Source organism: Centroberyx gerrardi, chromosome 18 (assembly GCF_048128805.1).
Source record: "Centroberyx gerrardi isolate f3 chromosome 18, fCenGer3.hap1.cur.20231027, whole genome shotgun sequence".
In the NCBI taxonomy this organism is placed as follows: Eukaryota; Metazoa; Chordata; class Actinopteri; order Beryciformes; family Berycidae; genus Centroberyx; species Centroberyx gerrardi.
This window is the reverse complement of record NC_136014.1, coordinates 27,847,108-27,859,578: the sequence shown is the minus strand read 5'-3', so window position 1 is coordinate 27,859,578 and position 12,471 is coordinate 27,847,108. Positions and strand designations below refer to the sequence as shown.

The 12,471-nt window shown below is 42.7% G+C and overlaps 1 protein-coding gene across 1 annotated transcript in view; it reads right to left on the bottom strand.

The window, feature by feature from the left end:
* Positions 1-1,148, bottom strand: part of id2b (inhibitor of DNA binding 2b) — a 3,427-nt gene extending 2,279 nt beyond the window's left edge. The window contains exon 1 of the mRNA XM_071927347.2: positions 644-1,148. Within this exon, the coding sequence (XP_071783448.1) occupies positions 644-1,024 (381 nt within the window). The 5' untranslated portion in view covers positions 1,025-1,148. The remainder of the gene's footprint in view (positions 1-643) is intronic.
* Between the last annotated feature and the right edge of the window lie 11,323 nt (positions 1,149-12,471).

Sequence of the window (12,471 nt, the reverse complement as noted above, 5' to 3'; positions counted from 1 at the left end):
TGCAGAGTGTGTGTGTGTGTGTGTGTGTGTGTGTGTGTGAGTTCTTGTCATTAAAGTTTGGAAACCCCTGTACTGCACACACACACACACACACACACACACACACTCTAACTAATTGAAACTAAAACTAGGCATGAAAAAAAAAACATTTGCAGTGAAATGAAACAAAAATAAAAACTGAACCGAATGAAAGAAACTGAACAGAAAGTAAAGTCTGACTCCAGAACAAACATCAAATCCAAATGAAACTGATCTCTGTTCAGTTTGTCTTTCCCCAGCTGCCTGATCAGTTATCAATACACATGATAATACACTGAAGCTGCTGAGCTCATCAGGTTTCTGTCAGTATAACACACTGAAACTACACTTCAATAAAACTAATCTGAAATGGAAATCAAATTTCAAAATAAACAAATAAAAACTGATGAAAAGTGTAAAACTATAACAACCTTCCACAGTATAATGTTTAATTTTTCCTTTGTTACTTCCTTTATCTCTTTCTCATCTCTTTTGAATCTCCTTTAGAAAAACTTTACGAAGTGGTATGATGTTTTCACACACACACACACACACACACACACACACACACACACACACACACACACACACACACACACACACACCTGGCTCCTCAGGCTCCTACCTGGAAGGTGAGGATGCTGATGTCGGAGGTGCGCGCGGTCAGCGGCCCGGGCTGCTGCTGGTTACACTGGTGGTTAAACTGGTGGTGCTGGTGCTGACACTGGTCCCACTGGTCCGACGCGCCGGTCGGGCTGGAGTCCAAGGCGCTCTGGAGGTCCAGGATGTAGTCGATGACGTGCTGCAGGATCTCCACCCGGCTGGCGGGCCGGCCGGGCGGCAGGCCGGGCACGAGCCGCCGCAGCAGCCGGTAGCAGAGGCTCATGTCCTGCAGCAGCAGCAGCGGGCCGGCCGCCTCCTCCGCCGGGCTCTTGGTGCGGGAGGAGCCGGCCGGGCCGCCGCTCCTCCTCCCGGAGCCGGAGCGCACCGGGCTCACCGCCTTCATCACGCCTGCTGGGTGCTGCGCGGGGACGGCGTGGGCATCAGAAGCACTACTCCAAAATACTCCAAACACCCCTAAATACCTCTAAACACCCCGAAATACCCCGAAATATCCTTAAATACCCCTTAACTGCGTCTCTTTACCCCCGTCTGCCCTCTGCAGATCTTTGCAGATCTTTCCCAAAACCAACTAGGCTACAGTAATCCTGATAAACTTCAGAAGGATGCGGTGCAGAAATCAGCAGAATTAGTCCCTGCGGGAATACTATAGGAATACTATAGGAAAACTATAAGAAAACTACAGGAAAACTCCGGCGGCCGGCTCCTCTGGATCTCTCGGCAGAGTATCAGCCTCTCTGAGCGGACTGAGCTTCTTATAGCGCCGCCGGGCTGGAGCGGCTGCCGGGAGGCTGAGCTGCACGCTGATTGGCTCTCACCTCGCGTCAATCATCTGTGCATTCGTTATTCTCCCGCCTCCCGTTTCCTCCTGAACAAGTAGCCTGGTGAAGAGAAGCGGCAGCTCAGAGTCTGACTGCAGAAGAGTCAGACTGGAGGTTTCTGCAGAATGCTTTATTATTATAGACATTTTAGAAAGAAAAATTGCTGTTCTGCTATTTTCTAATGAAAACTCTTCAGAGACTCGTGACGTCAGCAGAGCAACAGCTTCACTTCACGCAGTCAACATGGAGACTGGACGATTTTTTTGGAGCGAAATCTTCATTTATAGATGTTTATATTTCTGTGTGCAGGCTGTAAAGTCACACTGAAACCTCCCGCCGTGACGTCACCCGTCCACCGGGGCAGCTCGCGGCCCGGCGCCGTTCTGAGGGCTGCCATGACGACAGGAGCTGTCAATCAACCGCTGGCTTCTCCGCCGCGAGCCACACACCTGAACACACACACACACACACACACACACATACACACACACACACAGATGCATGAACATGCACGCTCACACATCCAGGCACACACATTCACACACACATGCACGTGCACAAAGATGCACATACATATACAAATACACAAATACAAACTTACAATTATACAAATACTGTGCATGTACACACATACACACACACACACACACACACACACACACAGTGCATGTCTCTACATGCAGCTCATTGTCAGTCTCTCTGTCCTCTAAAATGACAGATTTACATACATTGTAATAACATGTATTCTGTCATGTGCTGACGTGTTGGAAACCACATGGATCAAATCTGTTAACCATTAATTTACATACTGTATATTTAATCTAATGTTTTCTTTAATCTGATTTCATTTCTGTATTTATCTATTCTTCTTTTAATGTATTTCCTCTGCTGGTGTGTTGGAAGTGTATTTGGGGGAATAAGAAATCACCTGAACACCATTTGGTTTTATCATTTGTTTTTCTGATCTGTCACATTGTGACTGAAGTCTCCTGTCGGTTCATTTCTTCTGTCTGACGCTTCGTCCCAACTGAGTTCAGTCTGCTGCAGAACAACTGGCAGCTGTCTGACACACACACACACACACACACACACACACACACACGATGTGGCAATAACAAGACAACACATGACAAGACATGACAACATGATATGACAACATGACATGACTTACACTAACATAACATGACAAAATAACTTTACATGATGTGACGTAACACACTGACAACATGATATAACATGACAACACAGACATGATGTGACTTGACATCGTACATAAGACATGACATGAGGCTTGATATGACATAACACAGTACATAACATAACATAACATGATATGAAATAATGTAATGTGACATGACATGACATAACATGACATGACATGATGTGACATGACATGACATGATATAACATGACTTGATGTGACATGACTTAACACATTGTAACATAACATGACATGACATAACAGGACAGGACATGATGTGACTGAACACACTCAGTGTGCCTCCTCTTTTCTGTGTAGTTTCTTCCACCATTGGACCATATATTATATTTATATGTATTCATGCTTGATTGTTGTATTGATTGATTGTATTGATTGTATTGTTCTAGAATTGCCTCTCTATTGTTGTTCTTGAGGTGGTTTCTCTGTCTGCTCTATTTCTATGTGTAGTACTAATCAGACTGAGGACCATCACCTGTGTGCTGATGGTTACTGACGCCTGTCTGGTATTTAAAGGAGCAGACAGTGAAGTTCTGCTTCATATCCTGATGATGCTGCTGCGTCCAAACGTCTGTTTAAGACAATAAAGAATTCTTGGTTTTCATGGCGGTGCCGAATAACCCCTGTGTTAAAATTAAGTGGAATACTGCTTTAATACAGTAACATAACTGATATAACATGATATGACTGACACACTGTGACATGAAATGACGTAACACGGTACATGACAAAACGTCACATGACATGATGTGACCATGTCACTGCTGTCTGATGTCACTACAGGTCACTTTCAAAAGTGAACGAGAACAGACAAGTCGTAAATCGTAAATGAGCAAAAACATCTGAATTGAGCAGGAAGTCCTGCAGTGTGAACGGAGCCTCAACCCGGCAGTGTGGGTGCCTTGCTCAACTTTAGCTCATTTTATACTTTAATGAAAACAGCATCTCTGCATTTAAACTGACACTATTTTACGCATATTCAGTGTAGGTGTTACGTACCTGAACTTATAATATTTATTGATGTTTATTTATTGATGTTTGTTTTTTGAGTGACAGGTGTGTGATTGCAGTGTGTTGGTGTGCTCTTAAAGCTCCACATCATGTAAAGCAGGACTCCCTCTCCTCTGTGATGATAAAGGAGTTGGATGTGTATCTAAACATGGTGAAAGTATCAAAACTAAATCCACACAATCCATATTAGAAAAGCGAGCCTCTAAACGAGCCGTTTGGACTTCCGTAACTTTGTGGCGTCACAAAGGTTCGCTCATTATCATTTCTGTAAGAAATAATAGACTAACAAAGTGTTTTTTTCAAAGCGGTCGAGCGGTCGTCATCGTTTATTACCGGAGAGTTTTCCCTACCTGTAGCCGCCGGGCCGCGGCGTCTCACGTTTCGCTCTCGAAACGGTTAGCCGATCGGAACGGAGGGTCGTTAATATTAATGAGCCTTAAAGACACGGAGACAGAAACGGCCTGTTCTTGGTAAGGCTCAGAGAGATGCTGGAAAATGAACGTGGAGAAATGGATTGAGAGTGTTTTTGGTTCATGACACCACACACACAGCTTTGAATGGACAGAAAGACACTAAATAAAACTCTGGACAGTGAGAATATGGAGCTTTAATAACTGTGTTGAATGTCTGCACAAAGTAAATTTCCTTTCTCTGGATAATAAAGTACGTTGAGTGTTGAAGCATCATCTACTGTCTGAGACGATCTGCAGCGTCTCTCTCTGACGCTAAATGGGAAGTTTGACTGTTTCCCCTTGCAGTTTGGTGTTGGGTGTGAAGGGCTCCCTGGAGGCCGGGCTGGCAGCCTCCTCCTCCTCCTGTCTGTCTGTCCTTCACACAGCCATCATTACTCTCTTCTTCTTCTTCTGTAACCTCGTTGCTCTGCCTTTTGTTTGTCCGACTGTGAAGCGCTTTAAACTTCACACTGCAAAACATCTCCATCTTAATGAGTCATTTAGTCCTAAAATCATAATCTTCTTAAAATAAGTGACAAAATCTGCCAGTGTTGTTAGATAATTTCTCTTGTTTCCAATGCAAATCAACTTGTTTGAAGAATTTCTCTTGGTTTAACAAGAAGATCTGAGGCTGAATATGAGACTAGATGACTTGTTAAGATGGAGGGTTTTTTGGAGACTTGTTCAGTTATTCTCTCTTGTCTCCAGACTTATGAAGATTATTTCAGGATGTTTTAAGTGAAATCATCTCACTGCACTGGCAGATAATTTTACCAGTTTGAACAAATGAGACTTTTTCCAGGAGAATGTAACTTGTTTCAGGACATTTTCTTGGTAAAAGTGAAATTGTCTTGGAGAAAGTTTCTTGTTTCCAGATTTTCTTCATTGTTTTATGATGATTTCTTGAAAGAAGTCATATTGGCATGAATCAAGTGAAATTTACTGAAAGCAGCAGATTATCTGCCAGTGCAGAGAGAGAATATGACTAAAAATATCATGATATCATTTTTTGCAGCAGTTGACAGGTATTCTCTGTTTCTGCAGGTATTGTAGAATTTTTTTGCACGCTCCGATCTCCCACCTGGTGTCAGAAATTGTGAATTATCAGTTATATTCATGGTAAAACAATCAAGTCTGCCGAAAACTTGTCTGCTGTAGTGTGTTTGTGACTTTAAATTATGATTTTAAATTCATAATTACAATTTATTTTGGATTTCGGCGTTCCAACGAGTTAAACACCTGAACACTTCCAAGTTGTAGCAACAAAATGTAAATGTGTTCTTCTTCTTCTTCTGATCTGATGTGAACGCAGCTTTACACTGCAGGGTTTCTGCCTCATCACTGGAGGTTTGGGTTTGAATCCCATCCTGACTGCAGCTCTGATGTTCCTGCAGCAGAACAAATGAAGCTGAAATACTAAAAATGTCTTTTTCCTTTTTCTCTCTTTTTGACTAACCCTAACCCTGAGAAACTTATTTCTCAGTGGAAGTGAACCCTAACCCTGACTCAAGTGTCAATCATCTCCTGGTTCTCCTGTCAGTTGAGCTGTAGCAGAACAGCTGTTGTTAATTGAGTTAATGAGTCTTCCTCGTTGGTGGAAGCCCCGCCCCTTCCTCTTTAAAACAGGAAGTGAAGAGCTGAATCTGCTGCTGTTCTGTGAAGCTGCATGGATGGCTGCGGTTTAGAAACTATCCCACCGTTTACAGCTGAATATAAACCCCCCCCCACACACACACACACCCACACCTACACACACCCGCACACCTACACACACCCGCACACCTACACACACCCGCACACCTACACACACACACACACACACCTTTTTCTTGAGAACAATAAACTCAGCTCTGTGGCTTTGGTTTATAGAGCAGCAGGGCTTGTGGTTTGTGTTTGGAGGAGACGGGCTGGAGCTGTGTGTGTGTGTAGGTGTGTGTGTGTAGGTGTGTGTGTGTGTGTGTGTATGGGCGCACATGCAAAGACACGTCAAATAATGTATATTTGCATTGACGAAAGCAAAGCTGTGGAGGATGGGACAGGACTGTGTTGGAATCTGCTGTGCTGTGTGTCAGTTTCACCCAAGGCTATGGTGTGTGTGTGTGTGTGTGTGTGTGTGTGTGTATGTGTGTGTGTGGGTCCAGGTGATGCAGCAGACTGAAATAGATACCTTGAACTCACAGAGTCACAGGTGTGAAGCCGCCTCACAGTTTTAATGGGAGGTTTTATTTGCACACGACAGTTTAACAAACTGAAAAGCTTTATGAAAACAGCTGAGAGTCCATGAAACTCCTCTGTATGAAAGTTATTTCGGTGCCGGTGGGATTTGGAAAAGCGACACACAGCTCTGCACTTCAGAGTGATTTTGTTGAACTGAAGATGTGAAACAGTATTTTCTTTAAAGCTGCTTTGTGTCATTTACATCAGTCAGGCTGCGTCAGATAATATTTCCACGTGTTTAAGGGTTCATATTCTGTCATGAACCAAAAACACTCTCAATCCATTTCTCCCTCAATTCTTCCTTTCAAAAGGAAATCAATACATTGCATTAAAAGAATCAAATCAAGTAAAATAGAAAGATATTTTTACCCCCCTAAAGGAAAAGAAGAAGAAGAAGAAACTAATTCCTGATGATCATGGAGACTGAAACGCCTCTAACCTCCTGAACACAGAGACGAACACGGCGAGGCGCGGCCCGTCGATACGGGGGGGGGGGGAGGTTACTGTCAGAGCTCGACGGGATGTGCAGCGTCGCCCCGACACCCAGCGGTCCAACAGCCGGAGACGATACCGCGTCTCGATCCATAACACCGCCCCTCCCGCAGCTCGCCCCGCCGCCGCAAAACCGTATAAACCGAACCCAGCGTGTCTGGTGGCGAACGCCGCCGGTTGAAACGCTGCAAGAGTCGGATTGATGGGTTTTTATTTCGTCCCTCCATGATTACAGCTGCTGGATTTCTGCTGTGATTACCACAAGATGCAGCTCTCTATGAAACATGCAATTTACTCATTACCTTTTGCAGTGCAGTTTTACTACCAGGGCATCTTTTAGTACACACACACACACACACACACACACACACACACACAGTCTTTCCCATAAAACACACTGAGGCATGCAGCATCCCTCCACCCGCTTCATACTTCATATAATCATACAATCAGACGGCTGAATATGAAGATTAACTGCTGCAACTCTTCAGAGACACATTCCTCTCTGTCTGGATTCAGATGAAGAGGTTTCAAGACTTGAGACTCGACTTGCTGCATGAAGAGAAGACTTGAGACTTGACTTGACTTGGGTTCTGGTGACTTGGGACTTGACTCTGACTTGTACTTTGATGACTTGAAAAGGTTTCTAAAGTCTTGACTTGAGATCTTGTGTTTGTGTAAATGACTTAGATTGAAAGTGATGAGATTTGTTCCAGCGGACGACTGAATTTAAATTCTGTTTTCTGAATTTGTATGGAATGATTGAATTTATTGAAGTTGAAACTGATTATAGAAATCAAACTCATGATGCTCTTACCAAGTTTTTATCCTATTAAAACCATATTGCATTGAAAAGTCCTAGATATTTAGTTTTCTTTAAGATATTAAATTGATACTGGACTGACTTGACTTGCTGTTCTACATTAATGACTTGGACTTGACTTGGTAATCTACATTTAGACTTGAGACTGGGACAAGACTTGAGACTGACTTGGGACTCGAGCAAAGTTGACTTGGTCACTTGATTGACAGGTGATCTGTGGGAAGTGCAGTGCAGAAACACCACAGCAATGAGGCACAGAACAAGAGGATCTTACAGATTTCAGATGTCTGTGTAGAGTCCATGTTGTTCTTCATGTTGTGGGGGGTGGGGGGGGGTGGTGGGGGGGTGTTAATGTTCCCCCAAACCCTCACCTCTGACCTCTGACCTCTGACCTCTGACTGTATCAGTCTGTATAAACCTGGACAGAGCGGTTCATGAGCTGCGCTGACGGAAATTAAATGTCACCATGGCTGCTGTTTGGATGATGAGAGGCGTTCAGCACAGCAGAAGGGCTCTTCACACACACACACACACACACACACACACACACACACTCCATAGCGCTCCATTGTTTCCTCCTCCTGTTAATCATCAGTCGGCTGCCTGAGAGGAGGCGCTCATGTCTCTTCATGTTAAAGGTTCTGTTGTTGTTTGCGGGTCAGAAAGGTCTTTTCTTCCAAACTGGATTTTTCATTATTGGCGCATTCATATGAAAATAATAGCGGACGGAGAATGGAACTAATTAAATGCAATTCTTGAAGCGAGTTGATTAGCATTGAGAACAAGTGATGGAGTGGTAAATAAAGAGGGGGATGAACTCTGACCTGCACTTGATCAGCATGAAGCAAACAACCACTGACAGAAATAACAAAACAGGTTTATTTTTAGAAACGCATTAATTTATCCTTTTTTTCCACTTTAAAACCCACTATTCTCACAACTTACATCAGTTTGATACCAATTCCTATTATGTCCACTCTGAATTTAGATCATAAAGATGTATTTCGGCATAAATATGGTGGTAAACTTTATTATTCGGGTATAAATGTGGGCAAAATCAGGTGTTAAATTGTTTTTTTACTTAGTTTCCATCTTTGTTGCTAAGCGCCCATCACTGTGGTGTTTCTGCTTCTCCTTCACAGTGATGGATTATCTTTACCGACTGAATCAGTCTCCAGTTGTTTTCTCTGCTGTTTGGAATTGAATGGGAGTGAATGAGCTGAGAGGTTTAGAAACACTGATTTAAAAAATATCTTTAATTGTGGTGCAGCAGGTAGAAACTGTCAGAATTAATATTAAAGGGATAGAAAATGTAAAGAATTAGCAAAAAACTCGACTAGAATTGTCAATGGTAAAACCGCTGCAGAGTTCAACATCTCTGCTCTGAACCGACAAAAACTGCATCCACGGGTTAGTAGTACTGCCAAAGTACTACAGTACTTTTATTCCTGTCGGTTCTCAACCTGGGGGTCGCAAGATCATTTTGGGGGGTTGAGAGATGATTTATGGGATAGGAAAAAAATATATTTCTGCTGTAAAAATGTATTATCAGATCTATTTTTTCTGATTCTTTTGAAATACTGAATAGTTGAAATGAAACAACCTGAAAAGGGAAAATCATTCTCTGGTTGAACTGCTCACCGCTCTGTTTAAAGCTCCACATCATGTAAAGCAGGACTCCCTCTCCTCTGTGATGATAAAGGAGTTGGATGTGTATCTAAACATGGTGAAAGCATCAAAACTAAATCCACACAATCCATATTAGAAAAGCGAGCCTCTAAACGAGCCGTTTGGACTTCCGTAACTTTGTGGCGTCACAAAGGTTCGCTCATTATCATTTCTGTAAGAAATAATAGACTAACAAAGTGTTTTTTTCAAAGCGGTCGAGCGGTCGTCATCGTTTATTACCGGAGAGTTTTCCCTACCTGTAGCCGCCGGGCCGCGGCGTCTCACGTTTCGCTCTCGAAACGGTTAGCCGATCGGAACGGAGGGTCGTTAATATTAATGAGCCTTAAAGACACGGAGACAGAAACGGCCTGTTCTTGGTAAGGCTCAGAGAGATGCTGGAAAATGAACGTGGAGAAATGGATTGAGAGTGTTTTTGGTTCATGACACCACACACACAGCTTTGAATGGACAGAAAGACACAAAATAAAACTCTGGAAGAGGAGAATATGGAGCTTTAAGAACCGCTGCTGTAAACCATGGAGGTTTGAAACGCCCTGATAGTCTAAATCCTCATCGGTCCGGTCCTCTCCCTCCTCAGACTTTACCTTGACTCTCTTCAGACTCTTCTTCCCTTTCCGCTGCCAGAGTTCCTCCTGCTGCTGTTTGTCTCCTGTCAGACTGATAGAGAAGCTTCCAGCTTCCTCTGTTTCTCAGACTGATGGAGGATTTCTGTTTGACAGACTGATCTGAACGCTGGAGGGACGAGGGAGAGAAACTGTACACAGTAAAGAACACATCACAGATCACCGCATTCATTAAAACTAGCTGTTCCTCCGTACAGTTCATCCTCCAACGCTATAAAATTTCTCAATATATTCCAGTTCCACATGTCAGATTTTCACCAAAGTTAATAATCTCTCTCGAGCTCTACTGAGAGACTTCTAGTTATTATTATTATTCTCCTGGGTTTCAGTGAGTTTTAGTGTCCCATGATGGTCTAAATGTTTCAGAGACTTTTCCACCCTGACAAGAAGAAAATTCAGAGGAGAACACTTAATACTTCTCATTTTCGGGCTTGAAAACTGTCAGATTTAAAGATTGAAAATAGGGACAAAATTCATAACGTGATATCGGTGTAATTCTGGGGGAAACACTGAATACCTTTTTTTTTTTTCAATATATTCCAGTTCCACATGTCAGATTTTCACCAAAGTTAATCATTTCTTCCATGCCACATCACCAACTTGTGCCACATTTTCCTGACTGGACCTGAATGGGACGTGAGATCTGCCTGTTCACATTCTACACACTTTGAATAATTTAATCTGATTATCTCAACGCCAGCTGACCAATCAGCTCTCTGTCTGTTCAGTTTCCATCAGAGCTGCTCTTCTACCGTTGGACCTAGGTCTGGAGAAATGAGCCGGTTGGTTAGATCAGTCAGATCTAGTTCGGCTCATTCTCTGTAGATAAAAGGCTTTATTTATGTGCTTACAGTCTTTTTTCTTTTTCCTCTGCTGTATCATATTACTATCTGCTGCTGCTCCACAAGGATCAATAAAGTTTTGTCTTATTTTATCTTAATATTACATAAAAATCAAAGAAACTAAGCATATAAAGCTCATTGGAAAGATAATCCATCAGTGTTTTAACATCGCAGCTCTTTTTATTTCCCGTCTCCTTCAGCAGAGAAATGAAATCTTCTTTCCAGTAAAAAAAAAGAGTTGAGGAAGTTGAAAGAGTCGGAGGAGAAACTTTTCTTATCTTTTCTTATCGGAGCGTCGGGCGTCAGCGAGGCGGGAAGAGGAAGAGGATTTCCCTCCGCTGTTTGGGTTGGAGGAGCCCGGCCCCTATCAGGTCCTCATTCCCCATCTATCTTCCCTCGTTCCTTCGTCCAGTCTGTGTTTTTTCGTCTCCCTTCCGCTATTCGTTTTCGATTTTTTTGAATCCCTTTCTTTCTCTTTCACTTATTTTTTCTTGTTTCTCTCTCTTTCACTTTGTCTTTAATTCCTTCTCTCTCCCTTTCAATCCATTTCACTTTATTTGATAAAGACGACAGTGCGTCAGAGGAGTTCACAAAATAAAAAGTTACCAAACAGTTTATTCATTCAAACCATAGTGAGATGATTATTAGCTGTGAAAACATGGACTACACAATATCAAAAGGCCTTTTCCTGATTTGAAAATTTTATACTGAACTACACTTAATTTCTATTTTATTTCAATTTGATTCCTCTATTACTTTCCCCTCTGTTTCCTCTTACTGTCTGCTTGTTAGTCACTGTGTAACTTCAGTTTTGGAAAGTGCTGGAAAAGAATCTGTAGCTTGGCGAAGCTTCCTGGATAATTTAAGGTGAATAAAATAAAAAGCCAGTAGACTAAGTAGAGTTTTGGTTCAACTGGGAAAACACGATCCAGGACAAAACTGAAAACTGATTCTCATAAACTCGTTTTCCACAGGTCACTCTGTCTCTCTGGTCTCTCTTGTCTCTCTGTCTCTCTGGTCTCTCTTGTCTCTCTGTCTCTCGTCTCTCTTGTCTCTCTGTCTCTCTTCTCTCTCTTGTCTCTCTGTCTCTTGTCTCTCTTGTCTCTCTGTCTCTCTTGTCTCTCTTCTCTCTCTTCTCTCTCTTGTCTCTCTCTCTCTGTCTCTCTCTTGTCTCTCTTCTCTCTCTTGTCTCTCTTCTCTCTTTGTCTCTCGTCTCTCTCTTGTCTCTCTGTCTCTCTTCTCTCTCTGTCTCTCTGTCTCTCTTGTCTCTCTTGTCTCTCTTGTCTCTCTTGTCTCTGTGTTTCTGTGGATCAGCTTCATGGAAATCAATGCAAATCCAGACGAGTGAAGCTCCGCCCACAAACCAGATGGAGAAACTGATCTGAGCGTCACACTGCAGAGGGATCAGAGGGATCTGATACTGACCTTTTACTGAACTGATCTGGTCCAGTGAGACATGATGCAGATTGATTGATTACAGATGTATTGTAGAATTGATCAATACTACACTGGCTGTCTGTGGCAGTGGTTGTCAAACTTTTTGGCTTGTGACTCCTTAAAACGAAGCGATGCCTACTTGTTTTTATATGTGGGTTTTCTGATCAGTCTGGAAGCTTCTTTATCAGTCTGACAGGAGACAAACA